This window comes from Carcharhinus amblyrhynchos, chromosome 7 (genome assembly GCF_965287045.1).
Source record: "Carcharhinus amblyrhynchos chromosome 7, sCarAmb.v2.hapA, whole genome shotgun sequence".
Classification (NCBI taxonomy): domain Eukaryota; kingdom Metazoa; phylum Chordata; class Chondrichthyes; order Carcharhiniformes; family Carcharhinidae; genus Carcharhinus; species Carcharhinus amblyrhynchos.
This window is the reverse complement of record NC_137330.1, coordinates 122871983-122896374: the sequence shown is the minus strand read 5'-3', so window position 1 is coordinate 122896374 and position 24392 is coordinate 122871983. Positions and strand designations below refer to the sequence as shown.

The 24392-nt window shown below is 43.9% G+C and overlaps 1 protein-coding gene across 6 annotated transcripts in view; it reads right to left on the bottom strand.

Moving 5' to 3' along the window:
- Positions 1-22859, bottom strand: part of LOC145345263 (WD repeat-containing protein 26) — a 155013-nt gene extending 132154 nt beyond the window's left edge. For 2 of the 6 annotated variants that reach the window (XR_013887043.1, XR_013887044.1), the window contains exons 1-3: positions 22686-22857; positions 22502-22601; positions 22352-22408 (exon numbers count right to left, since the gene is read on the bottom strand). Coding sequence is in view for 4 of the 6 variants with exons in the window: in XM_080193078.1 (XP_080049204.1) it covers positions 22352-22408; positions 22502-22601; positions 22686-22702 (174 nt within the window). In the remaining 2 variants the exon portion in view is untranslated. Of the gene's footprint in view, positions 1-22351; positions 22409-22501; positions 22602-22685 lie in introns of all 6 variants that reach the window. The other 4 variants (XM_080193078.1, XM_080193076.1, XM_080193075.1 and 1 more) reach the window with 4 other exon arrangements.
- Between the last annotated feature and the right edge of the window lie 1533 nt (positions 22860-24392).

Here is a 24392-nt window from a genome sequence, read left to right as displayed (position 1 = left end):
CCAAACCCAAAACCTCTGCCACAAAGAAGTATGGAAACATCACCATCTGAAAGTTTCCCTCCAAGTCACACGCCATTCTGATTTGGAACTGTATTGATCTTCCTTCACTTTTGCTGCATCAAAATACTGGCACTCTCCCTAACTGCACTGTGGGTGTATCCATATCACATTGACTGCAGTGGTTCACTACTTTATCAAGGGCAATTAGGATAGGCAATAAAAATCCCGGCCTAGCCAGTGACACAAACATCCCAGGAAACAAAAATATTCCAGAGTCACCATTCCAGGGTGTACCCATCAGCAGCACAGACCCACTAGCACATGAGTATACAGTTGGGAGGGATCATTAGAACAAGGAGCAGGAGTAGGCAATTCAGCCCCATGCACCAGCTCTGCCAGTCAATAAGATTATGGTTGATCTGATGGTCCCCCGGCTCAGCTTTCCTGACAGCCTCCCATCACTCTCAACTCCCTTGATGATCAAAAATCAAACTCAGTGCCTCAAATACATTTGAGACAGCCTCCATTGCTCAATGCAGTAGAGAATTTCAAAGTCTAGCAACTCTCCAAGAAAAAATTATCTTCAGTCTTAAATGATAGACCACTTATTTGTAACTGTATCCCCAGCTCTAGAGCCCCCAAAAAGGGGGAAACATCCTCCCTGCATTCACCATGTCAAGTCTCTGCTGAATTTTATGTTTCAACTTGGTGACTGGTCCTGGAAGTTCTCAACATTAACTCAGTCTCGTGGCATCAGGTCAAATTTGAACAAGATCCTCCTCTGCTGATTACGACCTACCACTTTCCCTCAGCTAATCAGTACTCCTCCATGTTGAACCATACTGGAAGAGTCACTAAAGGTGGCAAGGGCACAGAATGTAGTCTGGGTGAGGGTCAATCTCTATATCACCAAGAATGACTATGCAGCATTATCACTAACTGAACCAGTTATGTTCTGAAGAACTTTTCTTCCAAATTGGGTCTGTGGCAGATGAGAAACCAACAAAAGGAAAAACCTATTTGTCCTCATCATCACTAATCTACCTGCAGTCCCTGTTTTGATTTGATTTATTATTGCCACATGTATTGGTATACAGTGAAAAGTATTGTTTCTTGCACGCTATACAGATAAGGCATACCGTTTGTAGAGTAGGAAGGGACAGAACGCAGAATATAACAACCTGTTGTAATATAAGGCATGATACCAAGCTAAATGAAATCAATTCAGAACAGATATAGCAACTCAAAACTCAGCATCCATGAAGGTCTAACGGGTTACTGGCAGTAGTAAAATTATATGCAATTGTGACAAGTAATCCCACAGTCCAGTCATATTCCTCCATGGAATCCCTACAATGTAGAAGGTTATTCCGCCCATCAAGTCTGCACTGACTCTCCGAAAGAGGATCTTATCCAGGCCCATCCCCCTCCGCCTTATCCCTATAACTGCACATATTTACCATAGCTAATCCACCTAATCTACATATCTTTGGAGACCAACTCTCATTCTACTATTACCATTAAGTGAGGAGAACAAATCTGGTACAACGAGGAATATTTCGGAGAAGTAACAGCTACATAGAACATTACAGCGCAGTACAAGCCCTTTGGCTCTCGATGTTGCACCGACCAGTGGAACCAATCTAATGACCCTCTAACCTAAACTATTCCAACGTTATCCATATATCTATCCAATGACCATTTGAACGCCCTTAAAGTTGGCGAGTCCACAACTGCTGCAGGCAGGGCATTCCACACCCTTACTACCCTCTGAGTAAAGAACCTACCTCTGACATCAGTCCTGTAATCACCACCCCTCAATTTAAAGCTATGTCCCTTCATGTTAGCCATCACCATCCAAGGAAAAGGCTCTCGCTATCCACCCTATCTAACCCTCTGATCATCTTGTATGCCTCAATTAGGTCACCTCTTAACCTTCTTCTTTCTAACGAAAATAACCTCAAGTCCCTCAGCCTTTCCTCATAAGACCTTCCCACCATACCAGGCAACATCCTGGTAAACCTCCTCTGCACCCTTTCCAATGCCTCCACATCTTTCTTATAATGCGGCGACCAGAACTGTACGCAATACTTCAAGTGCACCAGAGTTTTGTACAGTTGCAACATGACCTCACGGCTCCAAAATTCAATCCCCCTATCAATAAAAGTTAACACGCTGTACGCCTTCTTAACCTGGGTGCCAACTTTCAGGGATCTATGCACATGTACACCGAGATCTCTCTGCTCATCGACACTACCAAGAGTCCTTCCATTAGCCCTATATTCTGTACTCCTGTTACTCTTACCAAAGTGAATCACCTCACACATTTTCACATTAAACTCCATTTGCCACCTCTCAGCCCAGCTCTGCAGCTTATCTAAGTCCCTCTGCAAACTGCAACATCCATCCTCACTGTCTACAACTCCTCCGACTTTGGTGTCGTCAGCAAATTTACTAACCCATCCTTCTACACCCTCATCTAGGTCATTTATAAAAATGACAAACAGCAGTGGCCCCAAAACAGATCCCTGAGGTACACCACTTGTAACTGAATATCAATCTGGTATCAATCTGGTGAAGCTGCACTATAGGACACAACTAAACAGCAGAATGCCATAAAGTTATCAATGACCCCACAAATAACAGTTCAGATCAAATTTCTGCAGTTCCTCCACTTCCAACCTTGTACGTTCGTGAACAATTTACAACTCACTAATGTCGTCTGGGGAAGGAAATCTGTCATCCTTACCTGGTCTGACCTACATGTGACTCCAGAGCCACAGCAATATGGTTGACTTTCAACTACCCTCGGGCAACTAGAAATGGGCAATAGACCAAAAGAGAAAATGCTGGAAAATCTCAGCAGGTCTGGCAGCATCTGTAAGGAGAGAAAAGAGCTGGCGTTTTGGTCCAGATGACTCTTTGTCAAAGCTAAAAGGCATAGAAAGTGGGAGATAATCATACTGCAGGGGGAGGGAATGAAAAATGTGTCATAGCCATAGAAGCTAGGGGGAAAGACTGCTAATAGCTATCCACAGAGAGAATGGCCAAACAGCACGGCAGAGAAGCTGTAAGCTGTGACATGTTGCCGGGGTCGATGAGGTCCTCAACAGCGTGTAGTTCATCTCCTGTGCCACAACCCTCACCCCCTCCCAGAATAAGGATAGAGTCCCCCCTGCTCTCACATTTCACCCCACCAGCCACCGCATGCAAAGCATAATCCTTCACCATTTTCGCCAACTCCAGCATGATGTCTCCATCAAACACATCTACCCTTCACTCCCTCTATCAGCATTCTGCAGAGACCGTTCCCTTCAGGATAACCTAGTCCACTCCTCCACTATACCCAACACCTCTCCTGTCACTCATGGCACCTTCCCATGCAATCATAGAAGGTGTAACACCTGTCCCTTTACTTCTTCTATGCTCACCATCCAAGATCCAAAACATTCATTCCAGGTTATGCAGTGTTTTACTTGCACCTCTTTCAATTTGGTGTATTGCATTCACTGCTCCCAATGTGGTCCCCTCTATATCAGAGAGGCCAAGCATAGACTGGGTGATTCTGCATAGACTGAAGGTGCTCAGCAAAGCAATCAGGACCCTGACCTTCCGGTTGCTTGCCATTTTAACACACAACCCTGATCCCATGCCCACATGTCTGTCCTTGGCTTGCTGCAATGTTCCAGTGAAGCTCAATGCAAACTGGAGGATTACCATCTCATCTTCTGGCTAGGCACTTTACAGCCTTCCGCTCTCAATATTGAATTCAACAACTTCAGATGATTTGCTCTACCCCACCTCGACCTCTGTTTTCATTCTATTTTATTTAATTTTTTGACTGTTCTCTACCTCTTATTTCTTTATGGTCTTTCTTCATTTTTCTTCCCCCTTCCTCTTTCGTTCCCCTATTTCATAACCCCCCCCCGCTTCTCCTTTTCTACATTCTACCTCTGTCCCATTTCCCACCCTGCCCTCCAGCATCTCCATCTGTCACAGTTTAGTTTCTTTGCTGTTGGGTCATTCATACCCTTTATTCTCTCCGTGGACAGCTTTTAGCAGTTTTTTCCCCTGGTTAGGGAGGTCTTGCTGCGGCTGTATAGGGCATTGGTGAGGCCGCAGCTGGAGTAGTGTGTGCAGTTTTGGGCGCCGTACTTACGCAAGGACATTTTGGCCTTGGAGGGAGTGCAGAGGAGGGTTACTAGGCTGATACCGGAGTTGAGGGGGTTGAGCTATGAGGAGAGGCTGAATAAACTAGGCTTGTACTCGTTAGAGTTTAGAAGAATGAGGGGAGATCTCATTGAGACGTATAAGATGATGAATGGGATGGATAGGATAGAGGTGGAGAGACTCTTCCTGCTCAGAAAGGACAGTAGGACTAGGGGGCACAGCCTCAAGATAAAGGAGGGATGGTTTAGAACGGAGTTGAGGAGGAACTTCTTCACTCAAAGGGAGGTGAATCTCTGGAATTCTCTGCCCGTTGAGGTGGTGGAGGCTGCCTCGCTAAATATTTTTAAGTCGCGGGTTGATGGGTTTTTGGGTTTTTGATAAGCGAGGGGATTAAGGGTTATGGGGAGAGGGCAGGAATGTGGAACTAAGCCACGACAGATCAGCCATGATCTTATTGAATGGTGGGGCAGGCTCGAAGGGCTAGATAGCCTACTCCTGCTCCTATTTCTTATGTTCTTATGTTTCTATGGCTATGAATCAGCTTTCATGCCCTCCCCCTGCAGTATAACTATCTCCCACTTCCTATGCCTTTTAGCTTCGACAGAGTCATCTGGACTCAAAGCGTCAGCTCTTTTCTCTACTTACAGATGCTGCCAAACCTGCTGAGATTTTCCAGCGTTTTCTCTTTTGGTTTCAGATTCCAACATCCACTGTAATTTGCTTTTCCTCAATGAGCAATAAATGGTGGCCAGCCAGTGATGCCCATGTCCCATGAATGAACTAAAATGTAAAAAAACTCATGGAATGACCATCCTCTTTCTATTCTGCAGTGTCACTTCGAGGCTCAATACAATCAATCCTGGACACTCTCTTCATATTTGAACAGGCTACCACAAAACCAATTTCTTCTCATCTTTAAGTAATTTAGTTTAGTGGCAGCACTGATATCTAATTCAAGTCACTTGCTCAAGCCCCACTTTTGGAGTTGGATCTTGATTAAAACATTGGCGTTTACCCAACTTAAAAGTTCTTCATTACAGTTTTGGAGCAATCACGAACAAAAAAGCTGAATGTCAAAGGGGACAGCTCTGGATACCAAGGTTGCATTTGACAGTGTGGCATCAAGGAATCCTAGTAAAACTTAACTCATAGGAATCAGGGAAAAATCTGCACCATTGGAGTCATACCTAGTGCAAAGAAAGGCAATTGGAGAATGATTGACCTGACTCCGGCATCACTGCAGGAGTTCCTCAGGATAGGCCCAACGATTTTTAACGACCCTTCCTCCAAGCAAGGCCAGAAATGGGGATGAATGTTCATGATTACAGTTTTCTGTTCATTCAGAACTCCTCAGATACTGAAGTAGCTTGTGCACACATACCACAAAACCTGGACAACATTCAGGCTTGGACTAATCCATCATCCAAATATACTTGCCACTTAAATACCTGGTAATGACCATCTCCAACAGGAGTCTGACTATCATCTCTCAACATTCAAAAGCACTACTCTCACTAGATTTCCCACCAACATTCCGGGAGTTGCCATTGATCAGAAACTAAATTCACTCAGCCACAAAAATACTGTGGCTGCAAGAGCAGGTCAGAGGCTAGGAATCCTGCAGAGAGTAAACTCACCTCCATACTCCCCAAAGCTTGCCCACAGGCACAAGTCAAGTGTGTGATGGAATATTAAAATAAGCAAAATATGTGGATGCTGGAATCGGAAACAAGAACAGAAGGTGCTAGAAGAAAATTCAGCAGGTCTGGTATCATGTATCTCGGAGATTACATGGGGGTGGGGGTGGGTTGTGGTGGTGGTGGAAAAGGAGGCCATGGACAAACCCAAAAACAAAACTTTTAAAATCAAGATAAGGAAGCCAATTTAGGTCATCGAGTCCAGGGTGATAGATGGGCAGGCCTTGAGGGCAGCAGATACAAGAATAGAACACAGGCTGAATTAATTCCTCTAAGAAAATCCTCCTCATTCATGACAGTGGACACTCATTATCCTTCTCAGTAAAATGAGTAGAATTCCACAAGTACCAATAAAAACTCCAAAATTGCATTTGACAAAATTGTTTTTTTTTCAGTCACTGTAAACCAGTAACTCTTCTTACGAATTTGTAATTCACGTTCTTGCACATAACTGCATGCTACAAAGAGGCAATGTTGATGTGTTCCTCTCCGAAAACTTGTATCCCTTGGACTAACAGCTGCATCCAATAAACATCAAAGATGCCTCAGACTTGGATATTTTTAATAAACTGCAGATAAAAACAGCCTTTTACCAAATCTGTGGCCAACTGTTTCTAATTATTCAATGAATAATTAAGTAATTAGAGTAATTAATTCACAGAAGCACATTTACCCTCTTCCAGACAACTTGCATTTATAGAAACACTGAAAATACGAGCAGGCCAATAGACCCTTCGGGCCTGCTCTGCCATTTATTATGATCACTCAACTCAGTGACCTGTCCCCATTTTCCACCCCATATTGTTTAATCCCTTTGCACAAGAACATAAGAAAGAGAAGTAGGAGTAGGCCACCAGGCCCTTCAAACCAACCCCAACATTCAATATGATCACAGTTTATCTATGCTGGCCTTAAATCCTTTTCTGTGCATCTCCCCATAGCTCTCTATTCCTCACTTTGAATACTTCTAATGATCCCACCTCCAGCAGCCTTTGGGACAGACAATTCTACAGATGCACCACCCTCTGCGAGAAGAAATTTCAATACACCTCAATTTTAAATGACCAGCACTTTATCTTGTAGCTATGTCCCCTTGTTCGAGATTCTTCTACAAGTGAAAGCATCTCACATTCTATCCTGTCAAGCCCCTTAGGATCTTATTTTTTGAATAAGGTCACCCCTCACTCTTCCAAACTCCAAGAAATACAGACTCAATATTTAATCTCTCTTGATAAGACAAGCCTCTCATCCTAAGAATTAGCATGGCGAATCTCCTTTGGACTGCCTCCAATGTTACTTTTATGATAAGGGGTAAAATAAAACCTCCCTATTTTTAAACCCCAATCCCTTTGCAATAAAGGCCAAAATGCCATTTGCTTTAACTACCTGTTGGACCCACCTTGACCGATAAAGTGCCCCAAATGCCTTTTTCACTACCCAACTAAAATCCACTCTCCTCCAATTCAAAATTTTTTTGTTTCCTGTCTGCCAACGAGTTTTCTATTTATCTCAACACTATCCCCCAATCCCATGCATGTTAATTTTACACGCTCTCTTGTTTGGCGTTGTCAAAAGCCTTCTGAAAGTCCAAATAAGGCACATTCATTGGCTTCCTCTCACCAACTGTACTAGTTACATCCTCAAAGAATTCCAATAGGGTACAAGCATTGTTTCCCTTTTGTAAATTCATGTTGACTTTGTCTGATCCTGCCACAGTTTCCCCAAATGTTCTGCCATTAAATCATTTATAACAGACTCTAGCATTTCACCCACCACCAATGTCAGGCTCTATAATTCCATTTTCTCTCTACCTTCCTTTTCAAATAGTGGGATTACATTCATAAAAGAATCATAGAACCCCTACAGCGCTGGAGGCCGCCATTCATAAGAACATAAGAAATAGGAGCAGGAGTAGGCCATCTGGCCCTTCGAGCCTGCCCCGCCATTCAATAAGATCATGGCTGATCTGTCGTGGCTCAGTTCCACTTTCCCGCCCTCTCCCCATAACCCTTAATCCCCTCTCTTATCAAAAACCCATCAACCCGCTTCTTAAAAATATTTAGCGAGGCAGCCTCCACCACTTCAACGGGCAGAGAATTCCAGAGATTCACCACCCTTTGAGTGAAGAAGTTCCTCCTCAACTCCGTTCTGAACCGCCCCCCCTCTATCTTGAGGCTGTGCCCCCTAGTCCTACTGTCTTTTTTGAGCAGGAAGAGTCTTTCCACCTCTATCCTATCCATCCCATTCATCATCTTATACGTCTCAATGAGATCTCCCCTCATTCTTCTAAACTCTAACGAGTACAAGCCTAGTTTATTCAGCCTCTCCTCATAGCTCAACCCCCTCAACTCCGGTATCAGCCTAGTAAACCTCCTCTGCACTCCCTCCAAGGCCAAAATATCCTTGCGCAGGTGCGGCGCCCAAAACTGCACACAGTACTCCAGCTGCGGCCTCACCAATGCCCTATACAGCTGCAGCAAGACCTCCCTACTTTTATATTCAATCCCCCTCGCTATGAAGGCCAGCATCCCATTCGCCTTCCTGACCACCTGCTGCACCTGCAGGCTGGGTTTTTGCGACTCATGCACAAGGACCCCGAGGTCCCTCTGCACCGTCGCCTGCTGCAGTTTTTCGCCACGTAAGTAATAGTCCTTCCTACCATTCTTCCTACCAAAGTGGACCACCTCACACTTGCCAACATTAAATTCCATTTGCCATTTCCTGGCCCATTCGCCCAGCCTATCTAGATCCTTCTGCAGACTCTCCACACCCTCCGCACAATTTGCCTTTCCCCCAATCTTGGTGTCATCAGCAAATTTCGACACCCTACACTCGGTTCCCTCCTCCAGATCATCTATATAAATGGTAAATAGCTGAGGCCCCAGCACCGACCCCTGGGGCACCCCACTAGTCACCAACCGCCAATCCGAATAGCACCCATTGACCCCCACTCTCTGCCTCCTATTTGACAACCAATCCTCTATCCACGCTAACACCCTACCCCCAACTCCATGTCCTCTGACCTTCTGCAGTAACCTCTTGTGAGGTACCTTATCAAACGCCTTCTGAAAATCCAGAAAGACCACATCCACCGGCTCTCCTCTATCCACCGCCCTAGACACATCCTCATAGAACTCCAGTAAATTTGTCAGACACGACTTCCCTTTAATGAAACCGTGTTGCGTCTGCCCTATCAAGCAATTCCCTTCAAGATGCCTCGCAATTTCCTCCTTAATGACGGATTCTAACATTTTACCTACCACAGACGTTAAACTAACCGGCCTGTAATTCCCCGCCTTTTGCCTGGCACCCTTCTTAAACAACGGCGTAACATTAGCCGTTTTCCAATCCTCCGGCACTTCCCCGGAATCCAGCGACGTCTGGAAAATAACCACCAAGGCATCCACTATCACCTCCGCCATTTCTTTCAGAACCCTCGGATGCATTCCATCCGGTCCTGGGGACTTGTCCACAATCAGCCCCTCCAGTCTGTCGCGCACCACCTCTCTAGTAACAGTAATGTCATTAAGACCCTCCAGTCCTACCACCTTTCCATCGCTAACACCCGGCAAATTATTCACGTCCTCCTCCGTGAAGACAGAAACAAAAAAGTTATTCAAGACCTTAGCCATATCCCCATCCCCTACCACTAGGTCCCCTTTCTCATCCGCTAAGGGACCAACGTTCACCCTAGCCAGCCTCTTCCTTTTTATATATTTATAAAAACTCTTGCTATCCTTTTTTATATTAAGCGCTAGCCCAGCTTCATAGCTTCTTCTACCCTCCTTTATCAACTTTTTTGTCAATCTTTGTTGACATTTAAACCTTTCCCAATCCTCTTCTCGCCCACTGCTCTTAGCTACTCTAAATTCCTCCGCTTTTAATTTAACACTTTCCTTCACCTCCTTCGTTATCCACGGCTTATTACCTCTCTTCCTACTGTCCTTTTTAACCATCGGAATAAATTTCTGCTGAGCACCAAGAAAGATCTCCTTAAAGATCCTCCACTGCTCCTCAGCAGACCTACCTTCCAACGCGCTCCCCCAGTCCACATTCGCCAATTCTTCTCTCATTCAGCCGATCAAGTCCACATCGACCACAATCCACAGCTCTATTCCTAACCCCACATATTTACCCTGCTAATCCCCCAATATTAGGGTTAATTTAGCATGGCCAATCAACCTAATCTTTGGAGTACGGGTAAAACCAGAGTACCCAGAGGAAACCCATGCAGATACATGGAGAATGTGCAGTCTCCACACAGACAGTGACCCGAGGCCCTGGCGCTGTGAGGCAGTAGTGCTAATCACTGTGCCACCATGCCGCCTGTCATTAGTGACCCTCCAATCTGTAGGAACTGTTCGAGTCTATAGAATCTTGGAATATGACTACCAACGATTTTGCTACTTTTAGGCCCATTTCCTTAAGTACTCAGAGATGCAGATAATCAGGCTTCAATACCATCAATTTCCCCAACACCATTTCTTTACTAATGCTCATTTCTTCTCTTGTGGGTGACACTGTGATTAGCACTGCTGCCTCAGTGCCAAGAACCTGGGCTCTATTCCCAGCTTGGGTCACTGTCTGTGCGGAGTCTGCACATTCTCTCCATGTCTCCATGGGTTTCCTCCAGTCCAAAAGACATGCTGGTTCGGTGTATTGGCCATGCTAAATTCTCCCTCAGTGTGCCCAAACAGGCGCCGGAGTGTGGGGACTAGGGGATTTTCACAGTAACTTCATTGCAGCATTAATGTAAGCCTACTTGTGACTAAGACTTTAATTTTCATTCCTCCATCTCTCCAAACCCTGTGTTCCCCAACATTTCTGGTATGTCAATTGTGTCCTCCTTTTTCAAGGCAAAACCAAAATATCTGTTTAGTTGATCAGCCATTTCCATCATTCCCGTTATTTCTGACTGTAAGGCCTATATTTGTCTGCACCAATCTACACTTTGGGTGCTCCAATTTCCTCCCAGTCTGACAGAGGTGCTGGCTGTGTGTATTGCCCATACTAAATTCTCCCCTCAGTGTATCTGAACAGACATTGGAGATTTGGCGACTAGGGCATTTTCACAGTAATTTCATTGCAATTTAATGAAAGTCAACTTCTAATACTAATAAATAAATTCACAAGATTACTCTCATTCTCTCTTTTCCCCCTCCTTAATCAATTCTTTTAACCTCCTTCGGTGAAATCTAAACTGCTCCCAATCTTTAGGTCTGCTGCCTTTCTGGCCAATTTGTACGTCTCTTCCTTGGATCTAATTCCAATTTCCCTTGTTAGCCATGGTTTAGCCTCCTTTCCCATTTTTCTTTTGTGGTGGAAAGGAACGAACAATTTATGCAGGTCACCCATGTGACCTTTGAATTTTACTACTGCCTATCCACCATCATCCCATTAAGTAATGTTCCCCTATCCATCATAGCCAACTCATGCCTTGTAGTTTCTTTCATAATATTCAGAATACTAATCTCAGAATCTTCATCTTGATGAAGAATTCTATATTATGACTGACTATCCCCAATGGGATTCGCACAACTGGACTGCCAGTTATTAGTTTCTCATATCACAGTATCTTTTTCATTACATTGTACCTTTTCAATAACAAAACATACCAAAACATTTCACAGGAACAATATACAACAAAATATGACCCTAAGCCACATAAATAGATCAGTGAACCAAGCTTTTGGTCACCTGCAATCAAGTATATTTTAAGGAGCATATTAAAAGACAGAGATAGCTAGAGACTAAGTTTCAGTGATGGAATTCCAGTGTTTAGGATCAAGGCACTGAAGGCATGGCAAGCAATGGTGGAATGATTAAACATGGGGACACAAGGACAGAATTACAGGGCTGTTATACTGAAGTGTTACGGAGCTGGAGGAGATTGGACAAGAAGCATTGCTTCATTGGAAGTAGCTGAGGGAGAGCTACAGACTAAAGCCAGTAAGTTTAAGAGGAAGAGCAGGTAGAGAGTAGTTGTTGAACACAGTGAGACTTGGTGGTCTGAAGCGCATTTACTTCAACGCAAGGAGAATAACAAGACAGATAAACTTAGAGCTTGGAACTATGATGTTGCTGCTATTACTGAGACTTGATCGAAAGAGGGACAGGATTGCCAGCAAAAATTTCCAGGATTTAGATCCTCCAACTTGGAGGAGTTGGATTACTTGTTAAGGAGGATATCACAGCTGTACTGAGGGAGGACACATCGGAGGGTTCAGCTAGCGAAGCAACAGAGGTAGAGCACAGGAATAGAAAAGGGTGCAGTCATAACTAGGCTGATACCGGAGTTGAGGGGGTTGAGCTATGAGGAGAGGCTGAATAAACTAGGCTTGTACTCGTTAGAGTTTAGAAGAATGAGGGGAGATCTCATTGAGACGTATAAGATGATGAATGGGATGGATAGGATAGAGATGGAAAGACTCTTCCCACTCAGAAAGGACAGTAGGACTAGGGGGCACAGCCTCAAGATAAAGGGGGGGCGGTTTAGAATGGAGTTGAGGAGGAACTTCTTCACTCAAAGGTTGGTGAATCTCTGGAATTCTCTGCCTGTTGAAGTGGTGGAGGCTGCCTCGCTAAATATTTTTAAGACGCGGGTTGATAGGTTTTTGATAAGCGAGGGGATTAAGGGTTATGGGGAGAGGGCGGGAATGTGGAACTGAGACACGACAGATCAGCCATGATCTTATTGAATGGCGGGGCAGGCTCGAAGGGCTAGATGGCCTACTCCTGCTCCTATTTCTTATGTTCTTATAACGTTGGGGGTTTATTACAGGCCTCCCAACAGCCAGCATGAGATAGAGGAGCAGATATGCAGACAGATTTGGGGAAGATGCATAAACAACAAGTTGTTCTGATGGGTGATTTTAACATTCCCTATATTGGTTGAGACTCGCTTACTGCTAGGGGTTTGGATGGGTCAGAATTTGTGAGGAGTGCCCAGGAAGGTTTCTTCAAATATAAATAGCCCAACTTGGGAAGGAGCCATATTAGACCTGGTACTGGAGAATGAGCCCAACCAGGTGATTGAAGCTTCAATAGGAAAGCATTTTGGAAACAGTGATCATAATTCATAATTCCATAAATGTTAAGGTGCTTGTGGATAAGGGCAAAAGTGATCCTTGGGCAAAGGTGTTAAATTTTGTGTGTGTGTGTGTGTGTGTGTGTGTGTGTGTGTGAGAGAGAGTGTGTGTGTGTCTGAGAGAAAGAGAGACAGACAGACACACACATAACGACAACAATATTTGTCAGGATCTGGAGAGTGTAGACTGGGGAGGCTGTTTGAAGGTAAATCAACTTCCAATATGTAGGAGTCTTTCAAATGTCAGTTGATTAGAATTTAGGATCAGCATATACTTGTAAGGGTGAAGGATAAGTGTGGCAAGTATCAGGAACCCTGGATAATGAGGGATATTATGAGCCTTGTCAAAAGAAAAAGGAAGCATTTGCAAGGTCTAAAAGGCTTAGGACAATGGAAACCTTTGAAGAATATAAAGAATATAGGAAGGAACTTAAGGAAGGAGTTAGGAGGGCTAAAAGAAGTTATGAAAAGATCTTGGCAAACAGGATTAAGGGAGGACATATCAGTGATCAGGAAGGCAAATGGGATGCTGGCCTTCATAGCGAGAGGGATTGAATATAAAAGTAGGGAGGTCTTGCTGCAACTGTATAGGGCACTGGTGAGGCCGCAACTGGAATACTGTCTGCAGTTTTGGTCGCCGCACTTACGCAAGGATATTTTGGCCTTGGAGGGAGTGCAGAGGAGGTTTACTAGGCTGATACCGGAGTTGAGGGGGTTGAACTATGAGGAGAGGTTGAATAAACTAGGCTTGTATTCGTTAGAGTTTAGAAGAATGAGGGGAGATCTCATTGAGACATATAAGATGATGAATGGGATGGATAGGATAGAGATGGAGAGACTCCTCCCGCTCAGAAAGGACAGTAGGACTAGAGGTCACAGCCTCAAGATGGGGGGGGGGGGGGGGGCAGTTTAGAACGGAGTTGAGGAGGAACTTCTTCACTCAAAGGGTGGTGAATCTCTGGAATTCTCTGCCCGTTGAAGTGGTGGAGGCTGCCTCGCTAAATATATTTAAGACGCGGGTAAATAGGTTTTTGATAGGCAAGGGGATTAAGGGTTATGGGGAGAAGGCGGGAAAGTGGAACTGAGCCATGACAGATCAGCCATGATCTTACTGAATGGTGGGGCAGGCTCGAAGGGCTAGATGGCCTACTCCTGCTCCTATTTCTTATGTTCTTATTAAGGAAAATCCTATGGTATTTTATACGTATGTAAAGAGCAAGAGGGTAGCCAGGGAAAGGATTGGTCCACTCAAGGAAAGTGGAGTGAATCTATGTATAGAACCAGATGAAATGGGTGAAATACTAAATACTTTGCCTCAGTATTTATCAAAAAGAGGGTCTTGGTGAATGAGGAGCCTTGGCTGGGGTGTGAAGATATTCTGGATAATGTCAATATCAAAAAGGTGGTGGTATTGGGCATCTTAAAAAGCATTAAAGTAGATAAGTCCCCAGGCTTGATGGGATCTACTCCAGAATACTGAGGGAGGCAAGAGTGGAAATTGCTGGGGCCTTACAGAAATCTTTGCATCCTCATTGGCTATCCTCCAGTCCTCTGCAACTTCATCTGTAGCCAATGTTGTTCCATTTTTTAAAAATGGATAATCCAGGAAATTATAGGCCAGTGAGCCTTACATCAGTGGTAGGGAAATTATTGGTAAAGATTCTTAGGGACAGAATTTACCCACATCTGGAAACAAATGGACTTATTAGTGATAGGCAGCACGGTTTTGTGAAGGGGAGTTGTGCCTCACTAACTTGATTGAGTTTTTCAAGGAAGTGACAAAGATGCTAGATATGAAAACGTAGTGGATGTTGTCTACATGGGCTTCAGTAAAGTCTTTGACAAGATACCTCACAGTAGACTACTACGCAAGATGAAGGCACATGGGATCAGAGGAGAGCTGGCAAGATGGATATTGAACTTGCTTTATCATGGAAGACAGAGGGTAGCAGTAGAGGCGTGCTTTTTTGAATGGTAGGCTGTGAATAGCGGCGTTCCACAGGGATCAGGTCTGCCAGCTTTGTTGTTTTTAGTATATATAAACGATTGAGGAAAATGTAGCTGGTCTGATTAGTAAGTTTGCAGATGACACAAAAATTGGTGGAGTTGTGGATAGCGAAGAGGATTGTCAGAGGATACAGCAAGGTATAACCAATTGGAGATTTGGGTGGAGGAATGGCCAATGGAGTTTAGTTCGGACAAGTGTGAGATAATGCATTTTAGAAGTTCCAATGCATGTAGGAATTATACAGTAAATGGTAGAACCCCTAGGAGTACTGACAGGCACAAATCTGGGCATACATCCACCAATTACTGAAAGTGGCAACGCAGGTGGATAAGGTAGTCAAGAAGACTTATGGCACCCTTGCCTGCATCTGTCAGGGCATCGAGTATAAAAATTGGCAGGTCATACCGCAGCCGTACAGAAACTTAGTTGGGCTCATTTAGAATATTGTGCACAATTCTGGTTGTCACGCTACCAGAAGGATGTGGATGCTTTAGAGAGGGTACAGAAGAGGCTTACCAGAATTTGCCTAGTCTGGAGGGTTTTAGCCAAGAGGTTGGATAAACTCGATTTGTTCTCGCTGGAACGAGAGGGGTGACCTGATGGAGCTGTACAGGATTATGAGTGGCATGGGCAGAGTGGATAGTCAGATGCTCTTTCCTAAGGTAGAAAAGTACTAGGGGACACAGGTTTAAGGTACATGGGAAAAAGTTTAAAGGAGATGTGCGAGGTATATATTTTTTTCAAACAGAGGGTGTTGAATGTCTGGAACGCGCTGCCCAGGCAAGTGTTGGGAGCAGGTACAACAGTGGCATTTAAGGGGCAACTTGACAAATATATGAACAGGATGGAAATGGAAGAATATGGACTCTGTAAATGCAAACAGTTTCAGTTTAGGCAGGCACCATGATCGGTGCAGGTTTGGAGGGCTGAAGGGTCTGTTTCTGTACTGTACTTTCTTTGTTCTTTGGAAGCCAACGTAGATCTACAAGCTAAGAATGTTTTTTGGGAATTCAAATACTGGTTCTCCTTTTGTTCCCACTATTTTAGATTAACTAGCCTATAGTTTCCTGATTTGTTTCCCTTCTTCCTTGAATAGTGGTGTTTTTTTTTTAAAACAGCGGCGTAATATTAGCCACTTTCCAATCTTCCGGCACTTCCCCAGAGTCCAGCGAGTTTTGATAAATAATTACTAAGACATCCGCTATCACCTCTGCCATTTCTTTCAGGACCCTGGGATGCATTCCATCCGGTCCGGGGGACTTGTCTACCTTCAGTCCCATTAGTCTATCAAGCACTACCTCTCTAGTGACAGTAATCGCATTAAGGGCCTCATCTCCTACCATCCTTCTATCTTTAATATTCGGCAAGCTATTTGCGTCCTCCTCCGTGAAGACCGACACAAAAAACTTATTTAAAGCCTCAGCCATTACCTCGTTACCCACCGCTAAATCCCCCCTCTCATCCTCTAAGGGTCCAACATTCACTCTAGCCAGTCTCCTCCTCTTTATATATCTGTAAAAACTTATACTATCATTTTTTACAGTTAAAGCTAGTTTAGCTTCATATTCTACCTTTCCTTTCTTTATCGCTTTCTTAGTCATTCTTTGTTTTTTTTTTAATCTTTCCCAATCTTCTAATCACCCACTATTTTTAACTGCTCTGCACGCATCAGCTTTTAATTTAATACTCTCCTTTATTTCCTTTGATAACCACGGCTGGTTCTCTCTTCTGTTAGTCCTTCTTTACCATGGGAATATATTTCTGCTGAGTACTGGAAAAGATCTCCTTAAAAATCCTCCACTGTTCCTCAGCCGTCCTGCCAACCAATCTGCGCCCCCAATCTACATTCGCCAATTCCGCTCTCATCCTATCATACTCCCCTCTGTTCAAACAGGGGGCACAGGTTCAGGACCCTACTTTCTCATCCTCCATCTGCATCAGAAATTCAACCATACTATGATCACTTATGATTATATGAAGAACGCTACAATTACTTCACAGTCAAATCAAAGCTATGATGGTGCATTTATATTGCAGTTATCACAACGTCAAGGTGCCTGGAAATGGTTTAATAGCAATGAAACATTTTACTGGTTGTGATCACTGTTATAGTATAAATGACAATTTGCAGAGAAGTGACCACACGATCTCCAAGCAATATTGGATGCAGGATAAATATTGTCCTGGACACTGGAAGAATCTCTTGCTCTTCAAATGCCATGGACTTTTTTTTACATCCACCCAAGGGGCAGATAGGACATCCATTTAACATTTTGTTAGAAGCTTATAAACTATGGAATAGGGTTTGAAACCACAACCATCTGACTGAGAGGAATGCATGCTTCCATAGAATCAAAGGCAAATAGTACAGCATTTTGGGGGAAGGAGATAGGAGCATGGGGTCAGAGGAAATCAACCCTAGCTCTCAATTCAATTCTAGAAAAGATTCATTTAAAGCATAAAAAAATACAAATGCATAGCAGGTCAGTGAAGATTCCAATATACTGCATCAAAATTGGGGTAAAATGGAAAAACTTCAAACTTTGCTTTTCCTTTCCAAAGGCAGTCACATATTTATGCCACTCAAGTGTTAAACAGAATCACAAGGCCTGAGTCTGCACCAGCTCTCCAAATGAGCATCATTACTTAGTACCATTCCCTGCCTTTTCTCCATACCCTTGCATGTCGTTTTTATTCAAGTCATCATCTAATACCCTCTTGAATGCATCAATTGAACCTGCCTCCATCAAACTTCCAGACATTGTACTGCAGACCCAAACTACTCTGAGAGGAAGAGTTTATTCTCATATCACATTTGCTTCTTTTGCAACTCATTTTAAATCTGCGCTCTCTCATGTTGATCCTTTTATTAGCGGGAACAATTTTTCCCTATATATTCTGTCCAGCACCCTTTTGATTTTCAATGCCTCTATTAATCTCCTCTTAGCCACCTTCTTTCCAACAAAAACACTCCCAACCATGACATGGCACAAATCAATTCCAGCTTCCCCGACCCGCTACAATTCGGCTACTGCCTCAACAGGTCCACAGCAGCTGCTATCTCCCTGGCCCTGCACTCAACCCTGGAACACCTAGACAACAAAAACACTCATGTCAGATCCCTAATAATTGACCATAGCTCAGTCTTCAACGCCATTGTTCGTACAAAACTCCATGGCATGTCCTAGGCTCCTTCCTCTGCAACTGGATCCTGAATTTCCTAACCCACAGACTGCAATCAGTAAGAATAGGCAACAAAAATTCCTCCACAATCATTCTCAACACTGATGCCCCACAAAGCTGTTCCCTCGGCTCCCCCCTACTATACTCCTTACACACCTACGACTGAGGCCAAATTTCCCTCCAACTTGATTTCCAAGTTTGGTGGTGACGTCATGTGGTGGCCAGATTTCAAACAATGACGAGACAGAGTACAGGAACAAGATAGAACTGGTGCGACAACACTAATATGTCCTTCAATGTCAGCAAAACAAAGGAAATAGTCATCAACTTCAGAAAGTATAGTGGAGAACATGCCCCTGCCTACATTAAAGGGGGCAAAGTAGAAAGGGTTGAGAGCTTTGAATTTTTAGATGTTCAGATCACCAACTTGTCCTCGTCCTGCGCCAACAGTATAGTTAAGAAAGCCCACCAATGCCTCAGAAGACAAAGGAAATTTGACATGTCTGCGACATAAGAAATAGGAGGAGTAGGCCATCTAGCCCCTCGAGCCTGCCCCGCCATTCAATAAGATCATGGCTGATCTCTCGTGTCTCAGTTCCACATTCCCGCCCTCTCCCTATAACCCTTAATCCCCTCGCCTATCAAAAACCTATCAACCCGCGTCTTAAATATATTTAGCGAGGCAGCCACCACCACTTCAACCGGCAGAGAATTCCAGAGATTCACCACCCTTTGAGTGAAGAAGTTCCTCCTCAACTCCGTTCTAAACCGCTCTCCCTTTATCTTGAGGCTGTGCCCTCGAGTCCTACTGTCCTTTCTGAGCGGGAAGAGCCTCTCCATCTCTATTCTATCCATCCCATTCATCATCTTATATGTCTCAATGAGATCTCCCCTCATTCTTCTAAACTCTAACGAGTACAAGCCTAATTTATTCAGCCTCTCCTCATAGTTCAACCCCCTCAACTCCGGTATCAGTCTAGCAAGCCTCCTCTGCACTCCCTCCAAGGCCAAAATATCCTTGCGTAAGTGCGGCGACCAAAACTGCACACAGTACTCCAGCTGCCGCCTCACCAGTGCCCTATACAGCTGCAGCAAGACCTCCCTACTTTTATATTCAATCCCCCTCGCTATGAAGGCCAGCATCCCATTTGCCTTCCTGACCACCTGCTGCACCTGCAGGCTGGGTTTTTGCGACTCATGCACAAGGGCCCCGAGGTCCCTCTGCACAGTCGCATGCTGCAGTTTTTCGCCATGTAAGTAACAGTCCTTCCTAACATTATTCCTACCAAAGTGGACCACCTCGCACTTGCCAACATTAAATTCCATTTGCCAGTTCCTGGCCCATTCACCCAGCCTATCTAGATCCTTCCGCAGACTCTCCACACCCTCCGCACAATTTGCCGTTCCACCAATCTTGGTGTCAACAGCAAATTTCGACACCATACACTCGGTTCCCTCCTCCAGATCATCTATATAAATGGTAAATAGCTGAGGCCCCAGCACCGACCCCTGGGGCACTCCACTAGTCGCCAACCGCCAAACCGAATAGCACCCATTGACCCCCACTCTCTGCCTCCTATTTGACAGCCAATCCCCTATCCACGCTAACATCCTACCCCCAACTCCATGCCCCCTGACCTTCTGTATTAACCTCTTGTGAGGCACCTTGTCAAACGCCTTCTGGAAATCAAGAAACACCACATCCGGCTCTCCTCTATCCACTGCCCTAGACACATCCTCATAGAACTCCAATAAATTCGTCAGACACGACTTCCCCTTAACAAAACCGTGCTGTGTCTGCTCTATCAAACAATTCTCCTCAAGATGCCTCGCTATTTCCTCCTTGATGACGGATTCTAACATTTTACCTACAACAGACGTTAAACTAACCGGCCTATAATTCCCTGCCTTTTGCCTGCCACCCTTCTTAAACAACGGCATAGCATTAGCCGTTTTCCAATCTTCCAGACCTTCCCCAGAATCCAGCGACGTTTGGAAAATAATCACCAAGGCATCCACTATCACCTCCACCATTTCTTTCAGAACCCTTGGATGCATTCCATCCGATCTTGGGGACTTGTCCACAATCAGTCCCTCCAGTCTGTCGAGCACTGCCTCTCTAGTAACAATAATGTCATTCAGGCCCTCCACTCCTACCATCTTTCCATCGCTAACACCTGGCAAATTATTCACGTCCTCCGTGACGACCGAAACAAAGTTATTCAAGGCCTCAGCCATTTTCCCATCCCCTACCACTAAGTCCCCCCTCTCATCCTCTAAGGGTCCAACATTCACCCTAGCCAGCCTCTTCCTTTTTATATATTTATAAAAACTCTTACTATCCTTTTTTATATTAAGCGCTAGCCCAGCTTCATTGTTTATCCTACCCTTCTTTATCAACTTCTTCGTCATTCTTTGTTGATACTTAAACCTCTCCCAATCCTCTTCTCGCCCACTACGCTTAGCTACTGGAAACGCATCCGCTTTTAATTTAACACTTTCCTTTACCTCCTTCGTTATCCACGGCTGATTATCTCTCCTCCTACGATCCTTTTTAACCATCGGAATACATTTCTGCTGAGCACCAAGAAAGATCTCCTTAAAGATCCTCCAATGCTCCTCAGCAGACCTACCTTCCAACGCGCTCCCCCGATCAACATTCGCCAATTCTTCCCTCATCCTACCGTACTCCCCTCTGTTCAAACAAAGGACACATGTCCGGGAACCCACTTTCTCCTCCTCCATCTGCATCAGAAACTCCACCATACAATGATCACTCTTCCCAAGAGGATCCCTCACCACAAGGTCCCTAATTCTACCTGCCTCATTACATAACACCAGATCCAAGATAGCTTGCTCCCTCGTCGGCTCCCACACACACTGTTCAAGGAAACTATCCCGGCAGCATTCCAAGAACGCTTCCTCAAGAGCTACAGCTGTCACCAATTTTTACAGGTGCAGCAAAGAAAGCATTCTTTCTGGTTATATCATAGCTTGGTATGGCTCCTGCTCTGCCCAAGACTGCAAGGAACTACAAAGGGTCGTGAATGAAACACAGTCCATGACGCAAACCAGCCTCCCATCCATCGACTGTCTACATTTCCCTCTACTCGGAAAAGCAGCCAGCATAGTCAAGGACCCCACAAACCCTAGGCATAACCTTTTCCACCTTCACGTACCAATCAACTCAATAACAGCTTCTTCTCTTTGCCATCAGATTTTTGAATGGGCCTACCTCGCTCTAAGTTGATCTCTCTCCACACCTTAACTATGATGTAACACTACAATCTGCACGCTCCTTTCCTTCTCTATGAACGGTATGCTTTGTCTGCATAGACTGCAAGAAACAATACTTTCCACTACATACAAATAGATGTGACAATAATAAATCAAATCAGCGTCCCTAATCTAATGTTATAACAGAAGTTTTTCACCCCGGAACCATTCTTGTGTACCTCTTCTGCATTCTCATCCTTCCTATAGCTCATTTGTTATTTATTGAGCGTACATGCTTTAGTAAACCACACCCAAGGTAAAACTGCACCTCTCATCGGAAATTCATAGTCCATCTCAAATTGCTGACACCATCAATGGCAATTTTAAAACTAATCAAGCTGCAGTCCAAATAGTTTCTTCAGATACAGGCTAAGTTTTAAAGAATACAGCCTTCCATGTTACTGTTGGACATTAGTCGGACATTCACAAAGTACTACAAAAATGTGAAATTTGTACAATTGCACTTAATTAAACCCAACCGCACAGTTTATATTTCTTATGCTATGTACTGCATAGTCAATTCCAAATTCACAGAATCTGCAAGAAAATTCACAATCTAATACCATTTACTGAAACCCTCCAAAGGGTTAAGGTACAGAGATATAATTATATACTTTAAACGTCAGCTCCTGTTCCACCCCTCCCCCAGTCCTAGACAGGAAGCTCTCCAACCTTCTATAAAACAAATGAATCAGCTGGAACAGAGGAGCAGCTGATCACCTTTGTTTATCCTCGCTTCTAATCCAGCACAAACACTGGTCTTTTCGATCCATGCCCCACATCCCCCATCCAAAAAACAAATCACACATTCTTCAGCTGAACACGGAGTCAACTGTTGGCCTACCCGGATATGTCCAGAATCTTTTACACTGATAAAAATTTGTTTTAAATGGAAAGAACAAAAAACAGTCTGCAACTGCAATCGCTTACCACAATCACATGAGGTGAATGCACTAAAGACTTCAATTCATTAAGATCATTTTCAGCCTATTAACAGAGACAATAATAATCAGTTTAGTCCAAGACATTCAATGCAAAGAATCTGTGTACATCAGTACAAGAGAGGTGAGAGAACATAACCTTTTCCCATTCTCCATCCATTACGTGATTGCGGAATTTAGTTGCAGAAGGATGCTCCAAGCGGCAGCCCGATTCCTGCATCAAAAGATCCACTGTTTGGCTGCAAGAGAAGTAATTTAAATTTTGAAGCCCAGCCACAGCATTGAAAAAGAACATCTGGAACAGAATTCTGATGACAACTTACCAAAAGGTCCACAACATTTACAATACGAGTGACCAGATCACTACACTCAAACGTTAAATCTATTTTTTTCAACATTAGTGTCATGTCGTCATCAGGTCAAACTTGTAGCCTTTGCTTAATGTGCACGTGTGGATATATATCGCTGTAAATCCAATATTCATCTTCTATAAATAGACGGTCAATAAGTTCATCACTTAATTCCACAAATAGCGTGGTCACAAAACAGCCGTCCCATGGGCCCCTTCATGAAATTCCAGGTTTTCCTAGGCATGTGATCTAAGTAACCTTGATTTTCAGTCTTTTAGTGATTTTCCCTATTCCCATCAAACACATTACAGTATAAGGAAAAACATTTTATCACCAAATATTGATTTTGTATTTTGAATCTTTTAAGGTTGATTACTTGGTAATTTCATTCTGTATATCGCAGCAAGATCTAAAAATTAGTTAAAATAATTGATGGTGGAATTAATGAATGTGGGCGGTATAGTGGTTAGCGCCAGGGAGCTGGGTTCAATTCCCGCTTGGGTCACTATCTGTGCAGAGCCCTCCAGGTGCTCCAATTTTCTCCCACAGTCCAAAGGAGGTGGTTAGGTGCCAAATTCTCCCTCAGTGTACCCAAACAGGCACCGGAGTATGGCACTTGAGGATTTTCACAGTAACTTCATTGCAGTGCTAATGTAGGCCTGCTTATGACACTAATAAATAAACTTTAAAGAGCAACAGAATTATAAATGGTTCTGTTACATCAATATATAGTACCATCACTAAATCACAGTTGAGATACCTTCACTGGCATTCAGAACTCAAGTATACAAAACTGGTCAGCCCACAGTATTTATTTCTTCCAATGTACCACTTATGGTTTGCACTTAAACACATGCTCAGCCGTGGAATGAAAAAGTATACACATTTTTAAGAAAAAGAAATTGATATTTCTCTGATCCCTAAAGATAACTATACAGAAGTTCTAGGCTATTAGGGCTGGCAGTAGCAAGGCGGTATTGTCACTGGACAGGTAACCCAGAGACCCAGGGTAACGCTCTGGGTTCAAATCCCACCAGATGGTGAAATTTTCAATAATAATCCAGATTTAAAATCTGTCACAAAAATTCATCTGGTTCACTAATATTGTTTAAGAAAGGAAATCTGTCATCTTTATCTGATCTGGCCTACATGTGACTCCAGATCCACAGAATGTGGTTGATTGAAATACCCTTAGGGACGGGCATATGCCAGCTGGTGATGCCAACCACACCCCATGGACAAATAGAAAAACTTACTGCTGCTTTCTATTCTGAATAGATTAAATCCCATGAAAAGTTGCTCAATATTCACAAGCTGCCACAGAAAAGGTTCCCAACACAATTAATATTGTGCATACATGGATAGAATATTTCCTTGATATAAGCAATTTGAAATTGACTAGGATAGGTGAAAACATTTGAATTATGAGCTGAGCCTAAACACAAAGCTCATTCCAACCATTATTTTGTGCAACTATCTATGCTGCCACCACCACTCCCCCTCCCCAACCTTTTCCAATTGCTATTACACGTGGCACAGTGGTTAGCACTGCTGCCTCATAGCACCTGGGACCTGGGTTCAATTCCCAGTTTGGGTCACTGTGTGAGAAGTTTGCATGTTCTCTCTGTGTCTGCGTGGGTTTCCTTCGAGTATTTCAGTTTCCTCCCACGGTCCAAAGAT